Source organism: Papaver somniferum, chromosome 1, assembly GCF_003573695.1.
Source record: "Papaver somniferum cultivar HN1 chromosome 1, ASM357369v1, whole genome shotgun sequence".
Classification (NCBI taxonomy): domain Eukaryota; kingdom Viridiplantae; phylum Streptophyta; class Magnoliopsida; order Ranunculales; family Papaveraceae; genus Papaver; species Papaver somniferum.
In genome coordinates, this window is record NC_039358.1 from 144,592,381 (window position 1) to 144,612,205 (window position 19,825).

The 19,825-nt window shown below is 37.2% G+C and overlaps 1 protein-coding gene across 1 annotated transcript; it reads left to right on the plus strand.

The window, feature by feature from the left end:
- Window positions 1-11,327: 11,327 nt before the first annotated feature.
- On the plus strand, window positions 11,328-14,643 carry LOC113303312 (pyridoxal phosphate homeostasis protein-like). The gene is made up of 7 exons (XM_026552346.1): window positions 11,328-11,610; window positions 11,717-11,783; window positions 12,362-12,408; window positions 12,845-12,932; window positions 13,535-13,668; window positions 13,750-13,848; window positions 14,192-14,643. The coding sequence occupies exons 1-7, from the start codon at window positions 11,386-11,388 to the stop codon at window positions 14,270-14,272; spliced, it is 741 nt and encodes a 246-aa protein (XP_026408131.1). The 5' UTR covers window positions 11,328-11,385; the 3' UTR covers window positions 14,273-14,643.
- Window positions 14,644-19,825: the final 5,182 nt, after the last annotated feature.

A 19,825-nucleotide genomic window follows, 5' to 3' on the forward strand; every position in this document is an offset into this window, starting at 1 on the left:
AGATGAGTATTTCTTATCTTGTATTTATTTCTTGTTTTGTTTTTAGTTTTTCTTGTTTTATTTTTATTTTTATTTTTTCTGATTTCTTGTCATTATCATATAGGATTTCCTACCTTGACTTTCTTTGGACGATTTAATTTACATTGAGGACAATGTAAAGTTTAAGTGTGGGGGAGTGGTTAAGCATTTGCATTGTAAAATTTTCAACTTTTTTATGAAATAGTGAATAAGAAACCTTCAACTTATGGTTAGTTTAGAGTCACATAGTATTCATGTCGCTAAGATTACATCGAGATTCTCATAAGAGTCACCGAACTTAGAGATGACAGAGAACATGATCGGGTTTCTTACTTGTATGAGAGTTAAAGTTGGATTTAACCATCCCAGTGGCAAATGAGGTGCAGACTGAATTCGGTATTAGATTTGTGATCCCCTATAGTGGAGACTACCCATGTTACATCATGAGAGGCACCGACCTTCAATTCTTTGTACTTGTCTAAATTTGTGCTTTTAGAGTGTGTGTCACCGTATGTAAACTCCGGGTAGAATGGTGAGCTACCCAACCTCTCACCAATAGAAGCACTATTTTGATCTCTTGAGTGTTATTTTATCAGTCATGAATGGTGACATCGAATTGCTAACTTACATACCACTTGTAATCTTGTTCGCAGTTAGCACCATCCACTTTATCTCTCTCTACACCAACAGGTCCATAGAAACACCATCGTCATCAACAAGAGGAGCACCACAAATTCGAAGGAAAGTTGAAGACGTTTAAGGTTTACAAGTAACAGTACAGAAATGAGCAGATTTCAGATTTAAGTATAGGAACAAGACAAGGAGCAGAATTTTTACAAGTTGAAGACTATTGTACAAGAGCAAATATTATCAAGATGGGAATTCAAGAAGTTCATGATATCGAGACATACGAGTTGTGGAGAATCGAGCGGTAAAGTACTTACACCATGGCCTTTGTACTTGCGTTTTTATTTTTATCTTTATTTTGTATTTATATCATTTTCTCTTGTTAAAAAAAAAAAGACAAGAGCAAATTTTTATTAGGTTCATCATTAGTTTTCATATTTTGTTTATTTTTATTTTGTATTTATTTTATTATTATTAAAAAAAAAGGAAAAAAAAATAAAAAAAATAAAAATTCATTGCATCATATTTTTGTTTGTTTAGTTCGTTTTTGGTTTTGTATTTATTCAATAAAGCCAATGGAAGAAGAAATATTCGTAATGAAGTTTCAAGCAACAAGGAATTAGAGGAAAGAATCACATTGTCAAGATTCTACGAAGTTCAAGAGTTGTCATCAAGAGTTGAAGACCGAAGACGAAGATGAAGACACCGATTGAAGACCGAAGACGTTTCTATGGATGATGTGAGAGTGGTGCTAGCTGCACATCGAACGGATAACGAGGTAAGTAAGCATATTTCCACCTTCGTTAAGTGGTTGATTTCCTTTATTAGAGATCGTCAGAAAATGGGTTTTCAAAATGAATAAAAGATGTGGGTTTTCAAAACAAATCGGAGGGTTTGGCCTTCCTACCATTCAACGTGTCTCAGGATTCTCTCTTCATTCCTACCTCGACACATGTGTGACCCATAAAGAGCTGTTTATTATTGAGAGCAACTTCATAAAACCCTTTCTTGTGAGGCAGAGTCGAGACTTTTGATCACTCCGAACCCGAATTTCTTTCGAGAATGGATGGTTATTTCTCTCTCAACTTTTAAGGATGAGATTTTGTTCATTTATGTGTCTAACTTCTTATGACTAGTGTGAAGAATCTCTATGTCTTCTTAGCGCGTTGGATGCCATCCTTACGGAGAACTAGTAAGTTGGAATTGTAGGTTTTATGGGTATATCTCTAGTAAACCCTCATGTGAGTTGTATGTATCCTTTAGAATAAGTTTCGTTTGATTTGCTCGAGGACTAGCAAAATCTAAGTGTGAGGGAATTTGATATTACAACACCTAATTTCATATCCAGTATTTATGTTTTCTTTGCTATTATCCTTGTGAATTGCATCTCCTATGTTTAGTTTTGAGATATTAGGTGCAATGGAGTCATTGGAGCAAAAGGAAACGGAACTAGTTAAAATCTAGGATTTCTTCTCGTCATCTTGAAGATGACGAAAAGACGAAGCCAGTGGCGGAAGCATGAGATCATTCTGACATCGTATGAAGAAGCTGCGAGCATTTGAAGCATATCAGAGTTGTGGAGTTTGTTAACTGAATTGTCAGTCTCGCAGGACTGACAATTGAACTGAAATCACTAAGGGGTTGCTGCTTTAGTGGGTGGCCCTTATCTGTGCAGTGAATGCCTCGAATCATTCAGATAACCCTTATCTAAAGGTGTAGGGTGGCTGGATTAATCTTATTATCCTAGGCATCGAGAAAAGCCCGTCTCATTACAACAACCTAAACTTCTGAGAAAAATGGCTGATGTCTGAAAGATTACACAAATTCAGAAGAAGGGAGAGATCGAGAGTTTAAGAAGGATAAGGATCTGTTGCTCAGAATCAGATCGAGAAGAGGGTGGATTTGCTGTTAAAGGGGTTTGATTCCGGTGGTGTTGATATGAAGAACAAGAATAAAAGGGGATCTGTGAGATTTTGAAATCAAGCAGATAAGAAGAAATTGGTGATGGGTTTCTATGTGTCATGCTGTGAATCTGATTTAAGAAGATGGGTTGTGTTTGATTTTGAGTTAGATTGTGAACTGCATCCGTCAATGGAGGTTTAGGGTTTGCTGTTGAACTGAACGGTAAAGATGAATTTGAGCTGTAAGTAATGATGTTGGTGATGGAATTTAGGGTTCAGTTGTGTCAAGAATGGTGTGATAGAACCTGACATGGTGGAATTGAAGCTGAAATGGAGATGCTGCTACCAAGGGTTCACAGTGTAGGAAATGGGTATTGCAGCTGGGGTTGGGAGTTGTTTCTCTGAGCTATGTTCATGCACTGATGAGGATTGTTGAAGCTTATGGTGCTGGATTCGAAAGAAGATGGAGTTGTTCTTGCAGGAGGAATGTTAGTGCAGGGGAACAACACGATGCAATGGGACTAAAGCTGAGATGATGGAATTGATGGGGATGAATGCTTAGGATTTGAACTGAGGCTGAATCTGGTGATGTTGATTGTCAGGTTCAGTTCTTATTCAGTATAAAATACAGGTGATGTTGTGATGGCAGTGTGTAGGAAATGGAAGTTACTTCCTTAGATTTGTTTGGGCTTCAGTGATTAAAGTGTTGGCCAGAAGCTGTAAGATGATGGGCTGAATGAAATACAGGTGATGGCAGTGATTGCAGGTCATCCGAACGGAATGGAGTTGCAGCTGCAGTAAAAAAGAAGAGCATTGGGCTGAGGTTGCAGTGTGTGAACTGACTCAAGGTGGTACAAGGAATGGCGAAATTATTTTGGTGTTGTTGTCGAGGTTGAGGAGATGATTGTACTAGCTCATTGCAGGTGGAATAAGAATGAATGTGGTTTGTAAATGAATTAAGATGTGCTAACTAAGCTTGAGCTGGGATGCAGCAAGGAATTGGAATGAGTATGTGTTGCAGTGGGCTTGTTAAGCATGAGAAGCTGCTGATGGCGGTGACTGAAAAATGATGAAGTGAAGCAGTTGGAGCTTGAATGTGCCAGGGAGATTGCAGGCTAAGTCGTTGGTGCTGCTGGATGGAGTTGGTGCTGTTGCAGTTGCAAGTGGTAGCTGAGTCAGATGGTTCCGAGTATGGCTGTGGCAGTAGAGCTATGGTGGTAGTGCTGTAGCTGGGAGCAAAGCTTTGGCCTGCAAAATTGTTGTGGCTTAACAAGTCAGCTGAGTTAGACTTAACTCAGACCTGACTCATCTGACTAGAACTGACTCACCTTGACTCGGTTGACCCGACCGATTTGACCCGTTGACCGGTGACCGGGCGGACTTTGCCGGTCACCTGAGCTGTTTTTCGGCGACTTTGCCGGCCAATTTCCGGCGACGATTTTGGGCATATTTTCTACATGGGTTTTTCTCACATATGGGCTTGGTGGACATCTTGCTATTGGACTTTGGGCTTTTGAAGACTTGACCTAATTTTAGAAGGGAGAAAAGCTACAAAAAGAAAAGTTTTCTACAACTTTTGGGATACACGTATTATTCTTGAAGCTTTGGAGATAGCTACAACTAGGGTTTGCTTTCGTTTTATTTTTCATCTTCTTCAATTATTTTATGATTATGATTATGATGAACTCCATTATTATGAGTAATTAAACTCAATTATTGTTTATGGGATAAAAGTTGATTTCCAACATGTTATTTGATTCAATGAATTAGTTTTGTCTCAATACTTTATTGTTTATGTTTCATTATTAATATTGTCATATGATTTGAATGCTAGTTTGTTTGAGTCGGGAATCAATTATATTAGTCTTCATCTCTATTGCTAGATTAGGGTTTTCAATACGAAATAGTTGTTTATCCCTGATTCTAAGTAGCATAGTGCCATTATTACTTGTAGTGATACATCTTTATAATAACATATGAATCATAACCTTTGTTAAAACGAATTAGTGCTTTTACACGTTTGTTTGCATTGATTAGTCTTATTTCATAGAACTTATTGCTCTTAGGGAGTTAAACTTAATTGTGCTTTTACACTTTAGGTTGCTTTTTAGGTAGATTTCACAATAGCATCTTTTAATGTTGTTTGTGATAAAATCGGGAAATAAACGGGATACTCTTGCGATCAAGATATCCTAGGACTTTTAGTAAATGAGAGATTAAAATTATCAATTCTAGTCATTGATGAAAATACATGTTTGTGAATGATACTATCCCGTGACCAATATCTTCTCCTTATTGATTATTCCAATTATATACTTTGCTTTCAATTACTTTTATTGCTTAGATAAAAACAAAAATTCCCCCCCTTGGTTACTAAGAAACTGAAATTTTATAACAACAACAGCCTCTCTGTGGGAACGAACTCTTTCTTATCACGTACTATATTTATATCTAGTTGAGTGAGAAAGTGAATTATTTTTGACGCATACGACAACGATCAATAAACCTACTAACCAATCCAATTGCATACATGATATCTGGTCTTGTAGCAGTCAAATATCTCAAACATCCAACAAGACCTTTAAAGTCTGTTGAATTCACAAGCTCTCCTGATCCTTCTCTTGTAAATTTCAATCTCTCCTCTACCGGTGTTAAGATTGGATTACAATTATCCATCTTGAAACGCTTCAAAATTCCTTCTGCATACCTTTGTTGATTGATAAAAATTCCTTTCTCAGATTGTTGTACTTCAATACCAAGAAAATATGACATCAAACCAATATCTGTCATCTCAAACTCCTTCACCATATCCTTCCTGAATTCCTTGATCATTTCAGAACTATTTCCAGTAAATATAAGATCATCCACATACAAACACACTATACTATGATTTCCAAGACTATCAACTTTCAAATATAAAGTATGCTCATGTGGACATCTAGTAAACCCTTTCTTGATGAAGTAAGATTTTATTCTTGTATACCAAGCTCTTAGTGCTTGTTTCAAACCATACAAGGCTTTATTTAGCTTGTATACTTCATTCTCTTTCCCCTCCATAATGTAGCCAGCTGGTTGCTCTACATAAACTTCTTCTTCTAATACTCCATTCAATAATGCTGACTTCACATCCATCTGAAATATCTTCCAATGTTTTTGTGCAGCTATAGCAATGATCATTCTTACTGTATCAAGTCTTGCAACTGGTGCAAATACTTCTGAGTAATCTACTCCTTGTCTCTGTCTATATCCCTTAGCAACTAACCTTGCTTTCAATCTATCTATTTCACCATTTGAATTGCACTTTGTTTTGTAAACCCACTTAACACCAATAGGCTTCTTTCCTGGTGGTAATTTAGTTAATTCCCATGTGTCATTCTTTTCAATTGACTTTTAGTTCTTCACTCATAGATTGAATCCAACCTTGTTCTTTAGATGCTTCCTCATAAGTTACAAGATCACAATCTCCATATAATGCAAAATTCACCACATCATCATCATTTTCTTCATTATCTTTTGATAAAACATAATCATTCAACCTAGCAGGTATAATATATTTTCTTCTTGGTCTTGTACTTTCTTGTTGAGGTATTGCTTCTGTTGTTGCTTCTTCATGTTGTTCTTCAACATTGTCTTGAGCTTGCACTTCTTCCTCAACTACAATTGGAATTGTTCTGACAGCAGCAGGTGGATCAACATTCCTTGTTAATCCAATATTATGTGAATCAACATCCCTTATTGATCCAATATTATGTGGTTCAACATCTCTTGTTGATCCATTGTTATGAGGATCAACATTGATTGTTGATTCATTATTTCAATTTCATTGTGAATCTTCATCAAATATCACATCTCTACTTATAATTATATTTCTAGTTTCTGGGTTATATAGCTTGTATCCTTTAGTCACTGAACTGTAACCAACAAGAATACATTTTTCACTCTTATCATCCAGCTTCTTTCTCAATTCTTTTGGCACATGTGCATATGCAATGCACCCAAAAATTATCAGATGTCTTACACTTGGTCTTACTCCTCTCAATGCTTCTTCTGGTGTCTTGTTATTCAAACTATTTGTAGGACATCTGTTAAGTAGATACACTGTTGTATCAACTGCATAACCCCAGAAATTCTTTGGTAAATCTTTTGTTCTTCTTATAGTTCTTGCCATATCCATTATGGTTTTGTTCTTTCTTTCAGCTACATTATTATGTTGAGGTGTATATCTTGTTGTTAGCTGATGTAGAATACCATGTTCTTCCATGAAACTACCAGCAACACTATATTATGTCCCTCTATCAGTTCTTAATATCTTGATGCTCTTACCAATCTGTTTCTCAGCATAATATTTGAAACTTCTAAAAGCTTTAAAAGCATCACTCTTTTGTTTAAGTAAATAAACCCATGCTTTTCTACTAAAATCATCAATGAAAGTTATAAAGTAATTGTTACCTCCATGTGATGTAACTTCAATAGGACCACACAAGTCACTATGAATAATATCCAACTGTTGCTCAGCTCTTCTAGCTTTGTTAACTGGAAATGGATCTCTGTGCTGCTTGTCAAAGATGCAGTTTTCACACCTTGATTCTGGTACCTCAATAAAAGGTAAGCCTGACACCATCTCCTTTTTTGCTAAAGTTTGTAAACTGTTAAAGTTCACATGTCCCATTCTCTTGTGCCATAACCAAGTATCATTAGGAACACTGCTACTGTAACAACTTTCCTTTTGATGTTGAATATTCAAAGGAAATAATTTGTTTCTAGTCATCTCCACCCTTGCTATCAATCTTCTTCTTATATCTCTGATAAAACAAACACCATAAAAGATATTCATACCATATCCTCTTTCAGACAATTGTCCCATGCTCAACAAGTTTTGATGTAATCCTGATACATAGAATACATCCATGATGTAAGTCTTCACTCCATTCTTGAGAACAATCCAAATTCTCCATTTTCCCATAACTGGAATGGTAGAATTATTACCAAACTTCACTGTGGATCTTACAGATTCATCTAGACTCTCAAATAAGTCTTTTCTTCCACACATGTGGTTACTGCAACCAGTATCTAAATACCACTTATGTTGAGGTTGTTCTTCAGGTGTATGACAAGCCAACAACATATTTTCTTTCTTTTCTTCTTCTTCTTGGCTTTCTGCAATATTAGCTTTGAAATTTTCCTTGTAGTTGTTATCTGTTGTATTTTTTGGTTTTTTACATTCAGCAGAAAAATGTCCAAAAATTCCACAGTTATAACACTGAACTTTTGATCTATCAACTGGTTTTCTTCCTTGATAACCCTCTGTGTTAGATCTCCCTCCATTATTATATCTTCCTTGAAAAACCTCCAGCATTAGGTTTTCCTTGATTGCTTCTCTAGCTTACTTGACTTTGAAGTGCTTCTTCAACTTGTTTTGCAGCAACTGTTTTCTCCAGCAATCTTTGTTCATAAGCTTGTAAAGAACCCAATAACTCATTAAGAGTCATAGTTGCAGCAGTATTACGCTCTTCTATAGCAGTTACTTTTGCTTCATACTTCTCAGATAAGCTTCTTAATATCTTTTCAACAATTGTTGAATCTTCTACAGTATCACCATTGGCTATCATCTCATTGACAAGATTCAATGTCCTTGAGAAAAAATCTGATATTGCTTCAGTAGTTTCCATATGCAACAGTTCATACTTTCTTTTTAGGGTTTGTAATCTAACCTTCTTGACCTTGTTAGATCCTGTGTAATAGCTTATCAAACCATCCCATGTTGTTTTAGCTTGCTTAATATATATAACTTTTTCCATGAGAGATTCATGAACACCCTGATGAAGAATATATGTAGCTTTAGAATTCTTCTTTCTGTTTTCAGTTAATAGAGTTTGCGCATCTCCTTCAAGTACAACTCCTTCTGCTGGTTCTACATAACCATCCTTCACAATATCCCAAACCTCTTGGAATATGAATATATTCTCCATATGCAATCTCCAGTGTTCAAAGTTTTTACCTTCAAACACCGGCACCTTGATTGAACTTAAACTTGTCATCTTCTTCAACTTAACTTCTCATACCCACATTCCTAGAACCTGATACCAGTGCTCTGATACCAGATATAGAAAATCTGATATCAAAGACTTAATGAAAAACACACAGAGTTAACTGAAATAAAACTCTCTCTTCTATTGTATTCGATTCATGGCTCAACAACCTATTTATATGAATAACATACTTGACTCTCAAGCAATAAAGACTTCCAAAAATAACAAACTCTAAGAAAGACACTTCTAGACAATTCTTACGTAAACCGACTCAATTACCAGTAAAACTTGCAACTAAAGTTTACTTCACGGACACCATACCATTGGGTCAACAATACATGTTGATCCATACCCTTTTTCCTTATTGGATCAACAACACTTGTTGATCCCTCTTGTCTTCTTCACAGTATCTTGGTTTATTCTTCAACAAGAAACTTACTTCTGTGCTCAAATGTTTTCTCTTCTCCTTCTCATTCTGGTGCCAATCATAGATTGGCATGAAGTCACATAACTCAAATTTTTTAATCACATGTTTCTTCCCAAGTATTACTTTCCAATCATTCATAAAGTTGTGTATAAACTTTGGCTCCATCGCGTAATGTGTATCTTTCATAACTGCAAACATTATAGCAACCTGCTTTTGATGAAAGACAAATTCAAACTTGTCAGTCAAAAATATGGGGGCATGCCTTGCATAAAACAGTGACAACAATCTAAGCAGTAGACAATCACCTCTTCATGTGCAGGACTCAACTCAATAGGTTGTCCATTGTAAAGCATCTTCACTCTATGAGGCTTTTACGGGGGTGGAAAAATAACACCATTGTGTGCAAAAGTAGACCATTATTTGCCATTAGTCTTCTCCAATGAAGAAGCAGAGGAAACAACTTTGGTCGTTGATTTTTTCTTAACAATAGATTTTGATTTATCATTTGATGAACTAGTAGGTAATTTATTTTCTCTCTCATCGAGCAGAATGTTGTCCTCCTCATCCTCCTCCTCCTCCTCACCTTCTTTGGCAGAAACACATACGTCTGTGAACTTCCGTTTTTTGACTGCAGATTGGACGGACACCTCAGTATCGTTAGCTAGATTTCTTTTGTTCAAAACTTGGGCAGACTTATGAGACGGTTTATTTTCCTTGTCAAGAAACCCATATTGTAGATTCACTTGATTCTCTTTTTTAGAATCAGAAGACAAATTTTTAACCAATGATCCTCCGCCCAAATTGTACAATGACGACAAAACCATCTTATATGTCGCATCATTATAATCTTGTTAGGGATGGCCATTTGCCCCACCCAAACCCATCCCCGTGGGTACCCGCCACGTTTGGGTAGGTTTTACCCGCACAAATGAGGATGGGGTCGGGTATGGGTAATACCCGAAACCTAAGCTTTGGGGATGGGGTGGGGACGGGATTCAAGGTCCCCGCCCCTTAGCATTCATAATATAAGGGTTTAGACTTTTATGCAAGAATTTGTATCGTATTTTTATACTTCTACCACTTAGTCAAGCTTTCTTTCATTTATAATATTCTTGATCATTCTTGTATATTCATCACTTTCGCTTTTTTGTTGTGATCAGACACATTCTCTAAAAGTTAAAATAGTGAAAATGATACAGATAATGAAATGGTTAACATGGACAAAGATATAATGAGAAAGGAAAAAGTAGAAAAACTAACAAGTCATTTAAAGATTCTTTTGTTCACTTTAAGATGAATTTCTGAATTTAAAATTTTAGAATGCATTATTCTTTTGTTATTATTTTTGTTTGATTAATATTTAAGTTTTGATTATAAATAAATTTATGTATTATCACCGTGTTACGGGTAATCCATGAATAACCCGCCCCGCCCCAATTCATGTAGGTAACGGGGCGGGTATGGATTTTTTTTTACGAAAGGGGCAGTGACTGGGATTGGCATACCCGCCCCATACCCGCCCCATGGCGATCCCTAAATCTTGTTCTTCACTAATCATACTGATCAAATGCTTTTTCTTAATAATCTTTTTGACTTCTAAACTTTTTTGAGCTAATTTCTTCGATTTATCCACCGATTTCAATTCTTTACTCTTCTTTGTTTTGCAAACCCTAGGTTCATCAGGACATTTAGGTTTGGCGGCAACCATTATTGATATTCTTGACTGCACCATAAAAGTAGTATCAGAAAAATAACAAAATTCACAAAATTAAAAATCAATTGAGAACAAACAATATCTTTTTGTTTCAATCAAATCAATATACACGAGATTGACCTAGATAGAGAGCCTAAACTATATCATTACCTTATAGAATGAGACGACACCGCAGGAATCAGATGATTCAGATCAGTTAGCCGCTTGAAGAACGAGAGAGAGACAAAAAAGAAGAAGAAGACTTTTAGGTACCAAATACAAACCCTAATTAAAATAATATGAGATGGGACAGTTTAATCCTTCTATCTCAATCAATCTTCAGAAAGGGAGATACATTTCATAGAAATCGAGTTCCTGTGTTTTAAATTTTTCCCACCCCCTTTAGAAAAGGCTAAACTTTTCAAACATTACCAACATATCCCCTCTCCTCTGGTGCTTATTACAAGAATACCTTCATTCGTGTAAACTATTTTAGGGGTAAAACTGTAATAAATCAAAATAGGAAAAGCAAAACGGTGCCCTTTTGGTTCCCACGGGGAACCTCGGATAAGGTTAAGAAGATGTACACCTCTGGGGTGCAAATAGTAAAACATAAACATAGAAGATCTCATATGTGAGAAAAATCTAGAGAGAAACGTCTCCTACCGCAGAGTCTGTGGTGAATCTCTTATGGCTGGTACTTCCATGGAGGCTTCCACTGCTGCGGTTGCTTTGAGGACAGTCTTACACAGAGCTCATCAAGCAGCAGAAAAATCCGGTCGTCTTTCGGATCAAATTAAGGTGGTTGCTGTTAGTAAGACCAAACCAGTTTCCATAATCCGTCAAGTCTATGATGCTGGTCATCGGGTCTTTGGTGAAAATTACGTTCAAGAAATCGTTGAAAAATCACCCCAGGTTTTTGTTTTTCTTGAATTTTATTATCAAACTGATTTTGGAGATTTTTATTATTTATTTATTTTTTGGTTGATTCTGATTGATTATAATTTGTTTTTTTGATCAGCTTCCGGATGACATAGAATGGCACTTTATTGGGAATTTGCAGAGCAACAAAGTGAAACCACTTCTGAGTATGATTTTAAATTTTTCCTTCTTTTTTTTCGTGTATAGCTTAATTTTGTGTTTCATTTTTATTTGTGCCTTTTTTTTTTTGGAATTTTGGAACTTAGTTTCGACACAATTAGGGAAAAATTTAGCTTAGAGACGCACAAAACCCACATACCTCTCTAATAGCTCAAGAATAGTGAACAATCCAATTAGCGTACCTTTCAGTTGGATCCACACATATTTCAGTTAGGATGAAACTTAACTTGCAGAATGGGTATGAGCTTCCATGTTTTATTTGGATTCCAGAACGGTAGGTCTGAGATACGCTGCGACCCTATCGAGAATCCTCAAATACTTTTCAAAAAGGTCAAGCTTTTATTTTATGCATATCAATGTTCTACGGAAATGTAAAAGATTGCCAAAGTGGAATGTCGGACATCCATGTATTCGGTGCTTATGGCTCCTCTCTGCTTTAAGCTGATTCCAATATTTAAAAAAATGCACTATGATTGTGGGCCTCCTTTATCTAGCTTGTTTATGCTTGTACTTTTATTTGTTGAAGAGGAATGTGACGAGTATTATTGTTTTTGATATTGTGCAGCTGCGGTTCCAAATCTTTTCATGGTTGAGAGTGTAGACGATGAGAAGGTAAACACCTTAACTCCCCGAGTTTGTGGTCCAATAGTAGAGTTGATCTTCATTAGGACCTCAAACATATCAGTATTCCCATTAGTTAGGCAACATGTTCATGCTTACTGTTAATTGGTGGTTTTATCCATTTCAATGGAACTGCATATGGTCAAAGTCCACATCATGTGGAAAACCCTAAGCAGGTTAGAGAATATTGTCCACCAGGACATTCTTGACCCTACCTGACCTGTATTCAGCTTCTCACAAATTTGTTTTTAGGTAATGAGAAACATAATGTCCGTGTTGCTCCTTCCTTTTCATGAAATCATATAGTAGGGACCAAGATTCATTCCGTATAAGTTATGGATTATATTGGTTAGTAAAAATTTGAATTGCCATTATTACTGTGTTTAATTAGAAAGGTATTTTACATTATCATGTTTGTTCTTCACAGATAGCAAATCGTCTTGATCATGTAGTTGGAAGTATTGGAAGAAAGCCTTTGAAGGTTTTAGTCCAAGTGAATACGAGTGGGGAAGAATGTAAGTGAATTTAAGAAATGTTATCCATTTTTTATGAAGCTCCACCTAGATGTTTGCTTGACTTTAAGATGACACAAAAGTCATACTATATTATTTCCTAGTTTTTGTTTTCGTTTCCATCCTACCTTCAGTTGGTGAAATGTAATAGCTGTTTCTGATGCACATCAGTAGTATTTAAACTTACTAATATAAACCTAAATAATTTATGTTCTCCATTGGACACGTTGGCAGTGAAGGCGTGTTTACCTCATAATGCATCCTAGTCCAATATCTGTAAGTGGACGGAGCAATGTCAGGCATACACCGTATGTAACATATTTATTTTGTTAAAGATGGTTTATCTTTTGACCTTTAATCAGGTAATGCAGTTTTCCGCTTTGCATGAACCTTACTGTGACCTCTTTCAGTCAATAGGTGTACTTACACCTGACCTTTACTTAGCACCTTAGCTCTTTATAACAGCTGTATGCATAACCGTGAATAAGTTTGGCTGTTACTTCCAGTTAATGTTGATGAGAATTATGTGCATAGTGGATCGATTTGGTTACCTTACCTAAATTCTATTTCACCTTAAATTAATCAAAAATCTTATCTTCTTGCAGCAAAATTCGGTGTTGAGCCCTCAGGTTGTGTGGAACTAGTGAAACATGTGAAGGATGGCTGCCCAAACCTTGAGTTTTCCGGCCTAATGACAATAGGGATGCTAGATTACACTTCAACTCCAGAGAACTTCAGGGTTATCTTCTACACATCTTTTGCATCAGTCGTCAGTTATATTAGTTTTATAACCTGATCCATAGTTACTTTTATTGGGCAGACGTTATCAAATTGTAGAAGCGAGGTGTGCAAAGCTCTTGGAATAAACGAGAATCAATGTGAGCTATCCATGGGCATGTCTGGTGATTTTGAGCAAGCAGTAAGGAATATCTACTATATCTAAGAATTTGGTTACATTTAAGAGATAAAAGTATGATAGCTCTGATGAACGACATCTTTACTTTCTAGTTATCACTGAAAGAGTTGCTTCTTCCAACATGTTGTCAATGATAAGTATGAAAATTTAGAAGTACTCATCCAGAGAAAAAATATTTCTGCTGCATATTTAGTTTTCCAGATTTTGTATGAAATACCATGAGATTTGATATTTCAGGCCTTTTTGGTTACTTTGGAATCCCTTGACTAATTTGCTTTGTTTGGTTTTCTTGAACTTTCAAATTTTATAATTGTGGCTCAATCTTCAGACTTTTGTGTGTTTGCAGATTGAAATGGGCAGTACCATCATCAGAATCGGATCAACCATATTTGGTGCGAGGGAATACCCAAAGAAAACTGAGAATTAGAAGGTGAAAAGCATGAAGGGAATACTCGCATCTCTGTGAAGTACAAACAAAAGTGAAAAGCATTATTACTTAATCCAGGTCCAATCTTGAGAACCTCCAAAGCTAACATTTCAACAAAAGCTCTCTTCCATTTTCAAATGATTGCATATATATCAATTGGCGCATGCATTGATAATCTTCTGAAGCTGCTCTTGCAATCTTCTGAAGCTGCTCTTGCAAACAAAAAATAAGTCGCAAATTTGTAGTCCAGAAAAACCTGTAAATTTGAAAGTGTAGTATCACATACTTGCACTTTTTTTTTTGATGCAAACAAACAATGAATTGATAAAGCGCTGTCACGTGCAATACAGTTTAGCAAGAAGTTAGGCCAAGTCGTATGGTCTTCTAATCTAGCATCTAGATTGGAAGCTAGAATAACCTCCCAACTAGATTGGAAGCTAGAATAACCTCCCAAGTCTTATGGCAATTCTAATGCGCTGAACCATTCCCCGTGGCTGCGCTGAATGGAACAACGCAACCATCTCAGTCGTCAGATCAAAAAACAAATCAATCTGCGTTGAACCAAACAGCGAAAAATCGATTTTCTCTACGCTGAACCATTCAGCGAAACTATCTTGCTACTAGTTTACATGCAGGATATACCTAGAGAGAGTAATGTTAAAAAAATAGAGAACATTTTTTTTTCTAATCTGTAACATGCGAGATATACCTAGAGAGAGTAATGTTAAAAAAATAGAGAACATTTTTTTTCTAATCTGTAACGCTTTTTGTCAAATCTAGCAGCCAAATCTATCTCATAGAACTTAGCCTTGGGAGGGTTTCCTATCCAACTATTTGATATACCCTCTTTCTGAGCGTATTTAGCTAATTTGTCAGCACAGTTATTAGCTAGTACATGACCAATTTTCAAAATGAAAAAGAAAATTTTATGTCCTTCATTATGCCTCTAAGAACATCAGCATATCTTCCTTGGATGGCTTGTACTAGACTTAAGTAGTCAGGTTCAATGACCAATGACCAGCTTCTTGAATCTCAACTGCAAAGCCCACTCTACCGTTTCAACAACCGTTAAATTCTCTAGATGTTCTGATCCCAATGATCCTTTGAAGCTGGTGCATCTATTGCCTAGGTGTATACCTGCAAAACCACCAGCTTTAGTTAAATGACAAAATGAAGCATTAATATTGTGTTTAACATAACCCATGCCTGGGGGAAACCATTTAGGGCTCTCAGTAACCCTCAGTGTCATGCAAGAGTCTTGGAACAGTCATGGCGTATGCATAAAATGACCTATATGGCTTGGATGGTTTACCGAGGGGTCGAGAGCTTGTTGCTGAATACAACACAGCATCGTTCCTTCCGTAAAAGCCAACTGATAATAGCCATCTTAGTCATCTTGTTGCTATCAGGGCAGTGAAACTATGTTGAAATCCATTCCCTAGGAGATGACCACTGAGCCATTTCAAGTCTATACCTTGCACTGAACTAAACTGCCCTTGCATAAGGACATTCAATAAGAATATGCATGGTAGTTTTTGTGTTACTTTTGCACTTGCTGCAAATCACATCTTCGTGAGGTATTCTTCTATTGAGTCTCTCTTTTGAGGGGATGATGTCCTTTACACACTTCCATATAAAGAGTTTAACTCTAGGTATAACATCAATTTCCTAGATATGTCTCCGGATATTATTTGTAGCGGAATGATGTGAGACTTGACCATTATGATACTTCATGGTGTATAAAGCATGACGCACAGATTTTATCATAAAATATCTATTCTTTGTCAGCGTCCATATCAGTTTATCCTCACTATTGAGTGAGATTCTCATATTCATGATTTTCTGTGCAATATCTTGATCAAACAGATTATTTACCGACTCTTATTTCCAACACTTTCTTCATCAATTAGCTCTGAAACATAAGTGTAAGAACTAGTATTGTTAGCAGTGTAAGATGGAGAAGGAGGTCTGTCATCATGTAGTATCCACTTATCTCTCCAGATAAATATTTGCTTTCTATACCAACTGACCAGAAACTGATCTTCTTTAAGAATTCAAACTCTGAACTGATACTCTTCCAAGACCAAGTAAAGCCTGCCTTTTCTGGGGCATGAAGAGAATTATGTTTTTTATGGTGGGTTTGGATGTAGAATTTTAAAGGTGCGATTTATGGGTCCAGGGGATTTGGTGGAATTATGTTTCTCTTGGTACATTTGGTTGCCCAAATCCTTGGAATTACGTTTCCGACGGGAATCACTTTTCCATCAAATCCTCCATATGGAGTCCGACCCCTCCCCCATAAGATTTGTTGGGAAACTTATCAAGGGATTTATGGACCCACTTTTTTTAACTCTAAATCCCATATATATACAATTTTAAGATTCTTAGGGCAATGTCAAACAGTACATAAACTTTAACACAAGAAAATTTTATGAATCCTAAGAATCTCAATTGAGTTACCAAACATACGAGGGATTTACATGAATCACAGAATTTGTAATCCTGTAGCGTGGGATTATAAATTCCTGGAAATAGAAAATTGTACAAACAAACCCACCATCAATGTATTTAGCTATAAGAGAGCCAACCCACATACTGTTTTTTACAATACACAGTCTTCAAGCTGACTTTGTGAGAAGTACATGGTTGAAACATCTTAAATCTCTAATTTAAACCACCATCTTCGATGGACTTGCTCACGCTAGACCGTGCAGTGAGGTGAAGCCTTTTTCCATTCGGTTTGTTCCACCATAGTCGAAGTTGAATGGAGTTCATCTTATCAATTGTATCTTTAAGGTCATTTGATGAACCGGTATGGTATTATTTAGCATATTTTTACCATGATAGAACTGTCGTCTTAGGACTGAGTTTTTCCCCTCCACTTAGATAGTATTTTCACCATATTATCGATAAGATTGTTAAAATATATGTTCTTTTTCTTGTTTAAAAAAGAGGGGGATACCTTTCTCTTCAGGATTCATTCTTTTCACCTGAAGCATGCAAACAATATCAGCAGCAGCAGAAGGACTGAGGTTGCGACCGAAGGATATACTAGAATTTTGATAATTGAACAGCTGACCAGAACATAAACTGAAATCTTGTAGAATGTTTTGTAGATATATGATGTTGTCAAGGTTGGCCTTAACAAAAATTAAGCAGTTGTTTGAGGGTGAAAACGGTTTCTGCAGATTTTGGTAATTTCGGGTGCGTGGGTGAGAAATGAATTTAAACCCTAAACAATGTACTGCAAGGGAGTACTTTAGATTCGAGAGATCAATCTGTACAAATACGGCCTAAACCAAGAAATGTTCGTTCCAGACTTGCTTCGGTCACAAAGTGAAGGAGAAGGGTTGGTTTTGGGGAGGGAAGCGAAGAGAGTGTTGAGACCAGAATAGTTGATTCTGGAAGAGTGGTTGTTTTCTACGACTTGTATCAGAAAGTGGGAAGCTAACAGATGGAAATATAGCAAATTTTTTCTGAGTGTTGTATGCTCCTGACCTGAACTTGTTGTTCGGTGAAAATAGGTCATGCCTATTTATACAAGTCGAAGTGAAACGTACTCTGGTCTCATTAAGAAATGGAAAACGGGTGAGTAAATGGGAGGAGGTGGTAACTGGTAACGCCTGGAATTGATGTTCCATAAAATAAAGTGTTTCACCATTACTCCCTGTATTTACTAACCGCCTCATCCTTATGACACTTTCTTATAACGGGCGTAGTGTACGCCGCACGCTGTAAACCGCCAAACCAATACCCAATGAGCATCCCCAGTTTGTGATATGTGTTGATGTCTCGAGTGGTTTCGTGGAAAACATGTAGCATGTTGTTGTCGTCTGGCAAGTCGAATTTGGGAGACTTGCCGGCTCGGTGACCTTCGACGGTCGAGATTTTGCATCTTAAGAGGAAAGGTAGTCGTTGATTATTGCAACCCTTCGTTTGGTAGCTAGTGGCATGAAAGCATGCTTGGTATGGATTTAATATGGCCTGGTTTAGGCGCGGCCAAAAGTTAGGGTTTTGGCTTTGTTTAGGCACGACCAAACTAGGGCCAAAAGTTGTCATGCGTTAGATGGTAACCTTGGACGGCTAAGATCTGCATCTTAGATGAAAAGGTGGTCGTTGATCGTTGCAGGACTTCGTTTTGGAATCCGCATAGGGAAAGCCGACAGTGAAACTCAGGAAAATTCAGGAGGGATGTTGCGGGTCCGTGGTGGCATAGTCGTTATTCCCGTTCATAGAGAAAAAAGGAATCTTCATTCTGTTCAAACTCTAGAAACTCCGTCCGCATGAAAAGAGGTATCGACCCTCTTTTGTTGCTCGTCTGGATCCGTGCTTTCGTCCGCAATGTATCTCCAATGGATTCCAAAATTTCATTACATTCTTGGGATGAATGGATGAAATATATGCTCGGCAACGATCATGTCAGGGCTAATCTTGGATATTGTTGTTGCGTTGTCGGACATCCTTGAATTCAGGTTGTTCAGTGTCTGGATCCTTTGATCGCGATGATGATATGTTTTGGATGATTGTATGGTAGAAATCTTCTAAAGACACAATTTGAAATAGATGAGTTGGGAGACATTCTGTCGCTATTGTGCTGCTATCAAGTCTTCAAGGACTGTGTTCCAAGAGACATCCTTCGAACCAGCTTCTGAATCTTGGACTATCGTATGGAATGGGACGCGGTGAACAGTCCCCAGTTATACTTCTGTTTGATCCGATGGTCATGGCCGAATATGTGAATGTATCTCTGTAGCGTGCTTTTGGAGTCTTCAGTGCATATGTACGGCTTCATGTTGAGAAATTCTTGCATAAAACTTCGACAGTGATGATGTTGAAATTAGAAATAATATGGTTGAGGGGAGTGAAAGCGCCCCATGTTGGTAGTCCCCATGTGTAGCGTACTTTCATTGCATCGCCTTGAATCCACGTCCACGGGATTTGATGCAAGCTTATTGTACTCTTCTGGATGTGATGCCGGGATGCTCAGAATATCACATGGATGAAATATTCTGGGTAGCGAAGAGGTAGAAAATTGTAGAGTTATGTTGTTTATCGTGGCTCCCTCTGTTTCTTCATGAAACTGTTTCAGCCGCATATCTGGAGTTATCTCACGAATCTTTGATGGTCGTCGGGATGGACTGCGATGATCAGTGCCCAGTTGCGTTTTTCTTTAGTTTCTGAAGTTGTTTCCTCTAGGCAGGCTTGGGATCCACCGCGGCCTCGTAGAGTGTCGAAGGCGTCTTCTATACAGAGAGGTGATGATATTCTTGCGATGCACCCTTGAAGAGTAGATGACTTTGTTGTGGCTATGGCCTTTTGGTTGACCGTGTCTTATGAAATTTGACATTGAAGGGATTCCGTGTATATCCCCAGTCCCCAAGTATGGTTTACATGTTTCCATCTTTGTAGTGATTGATGTTGTGGTGAAGCTCTGGCTGGTATCAACAAATGAGCGGTAACTGTTCTTGGTAGCAGATGTAATCAGAAGAGACTGCATTGTCGTGGTAACAAGGTAGGTTGGCTTGAATTGTATGGGCATCCATGGAAGTAAAA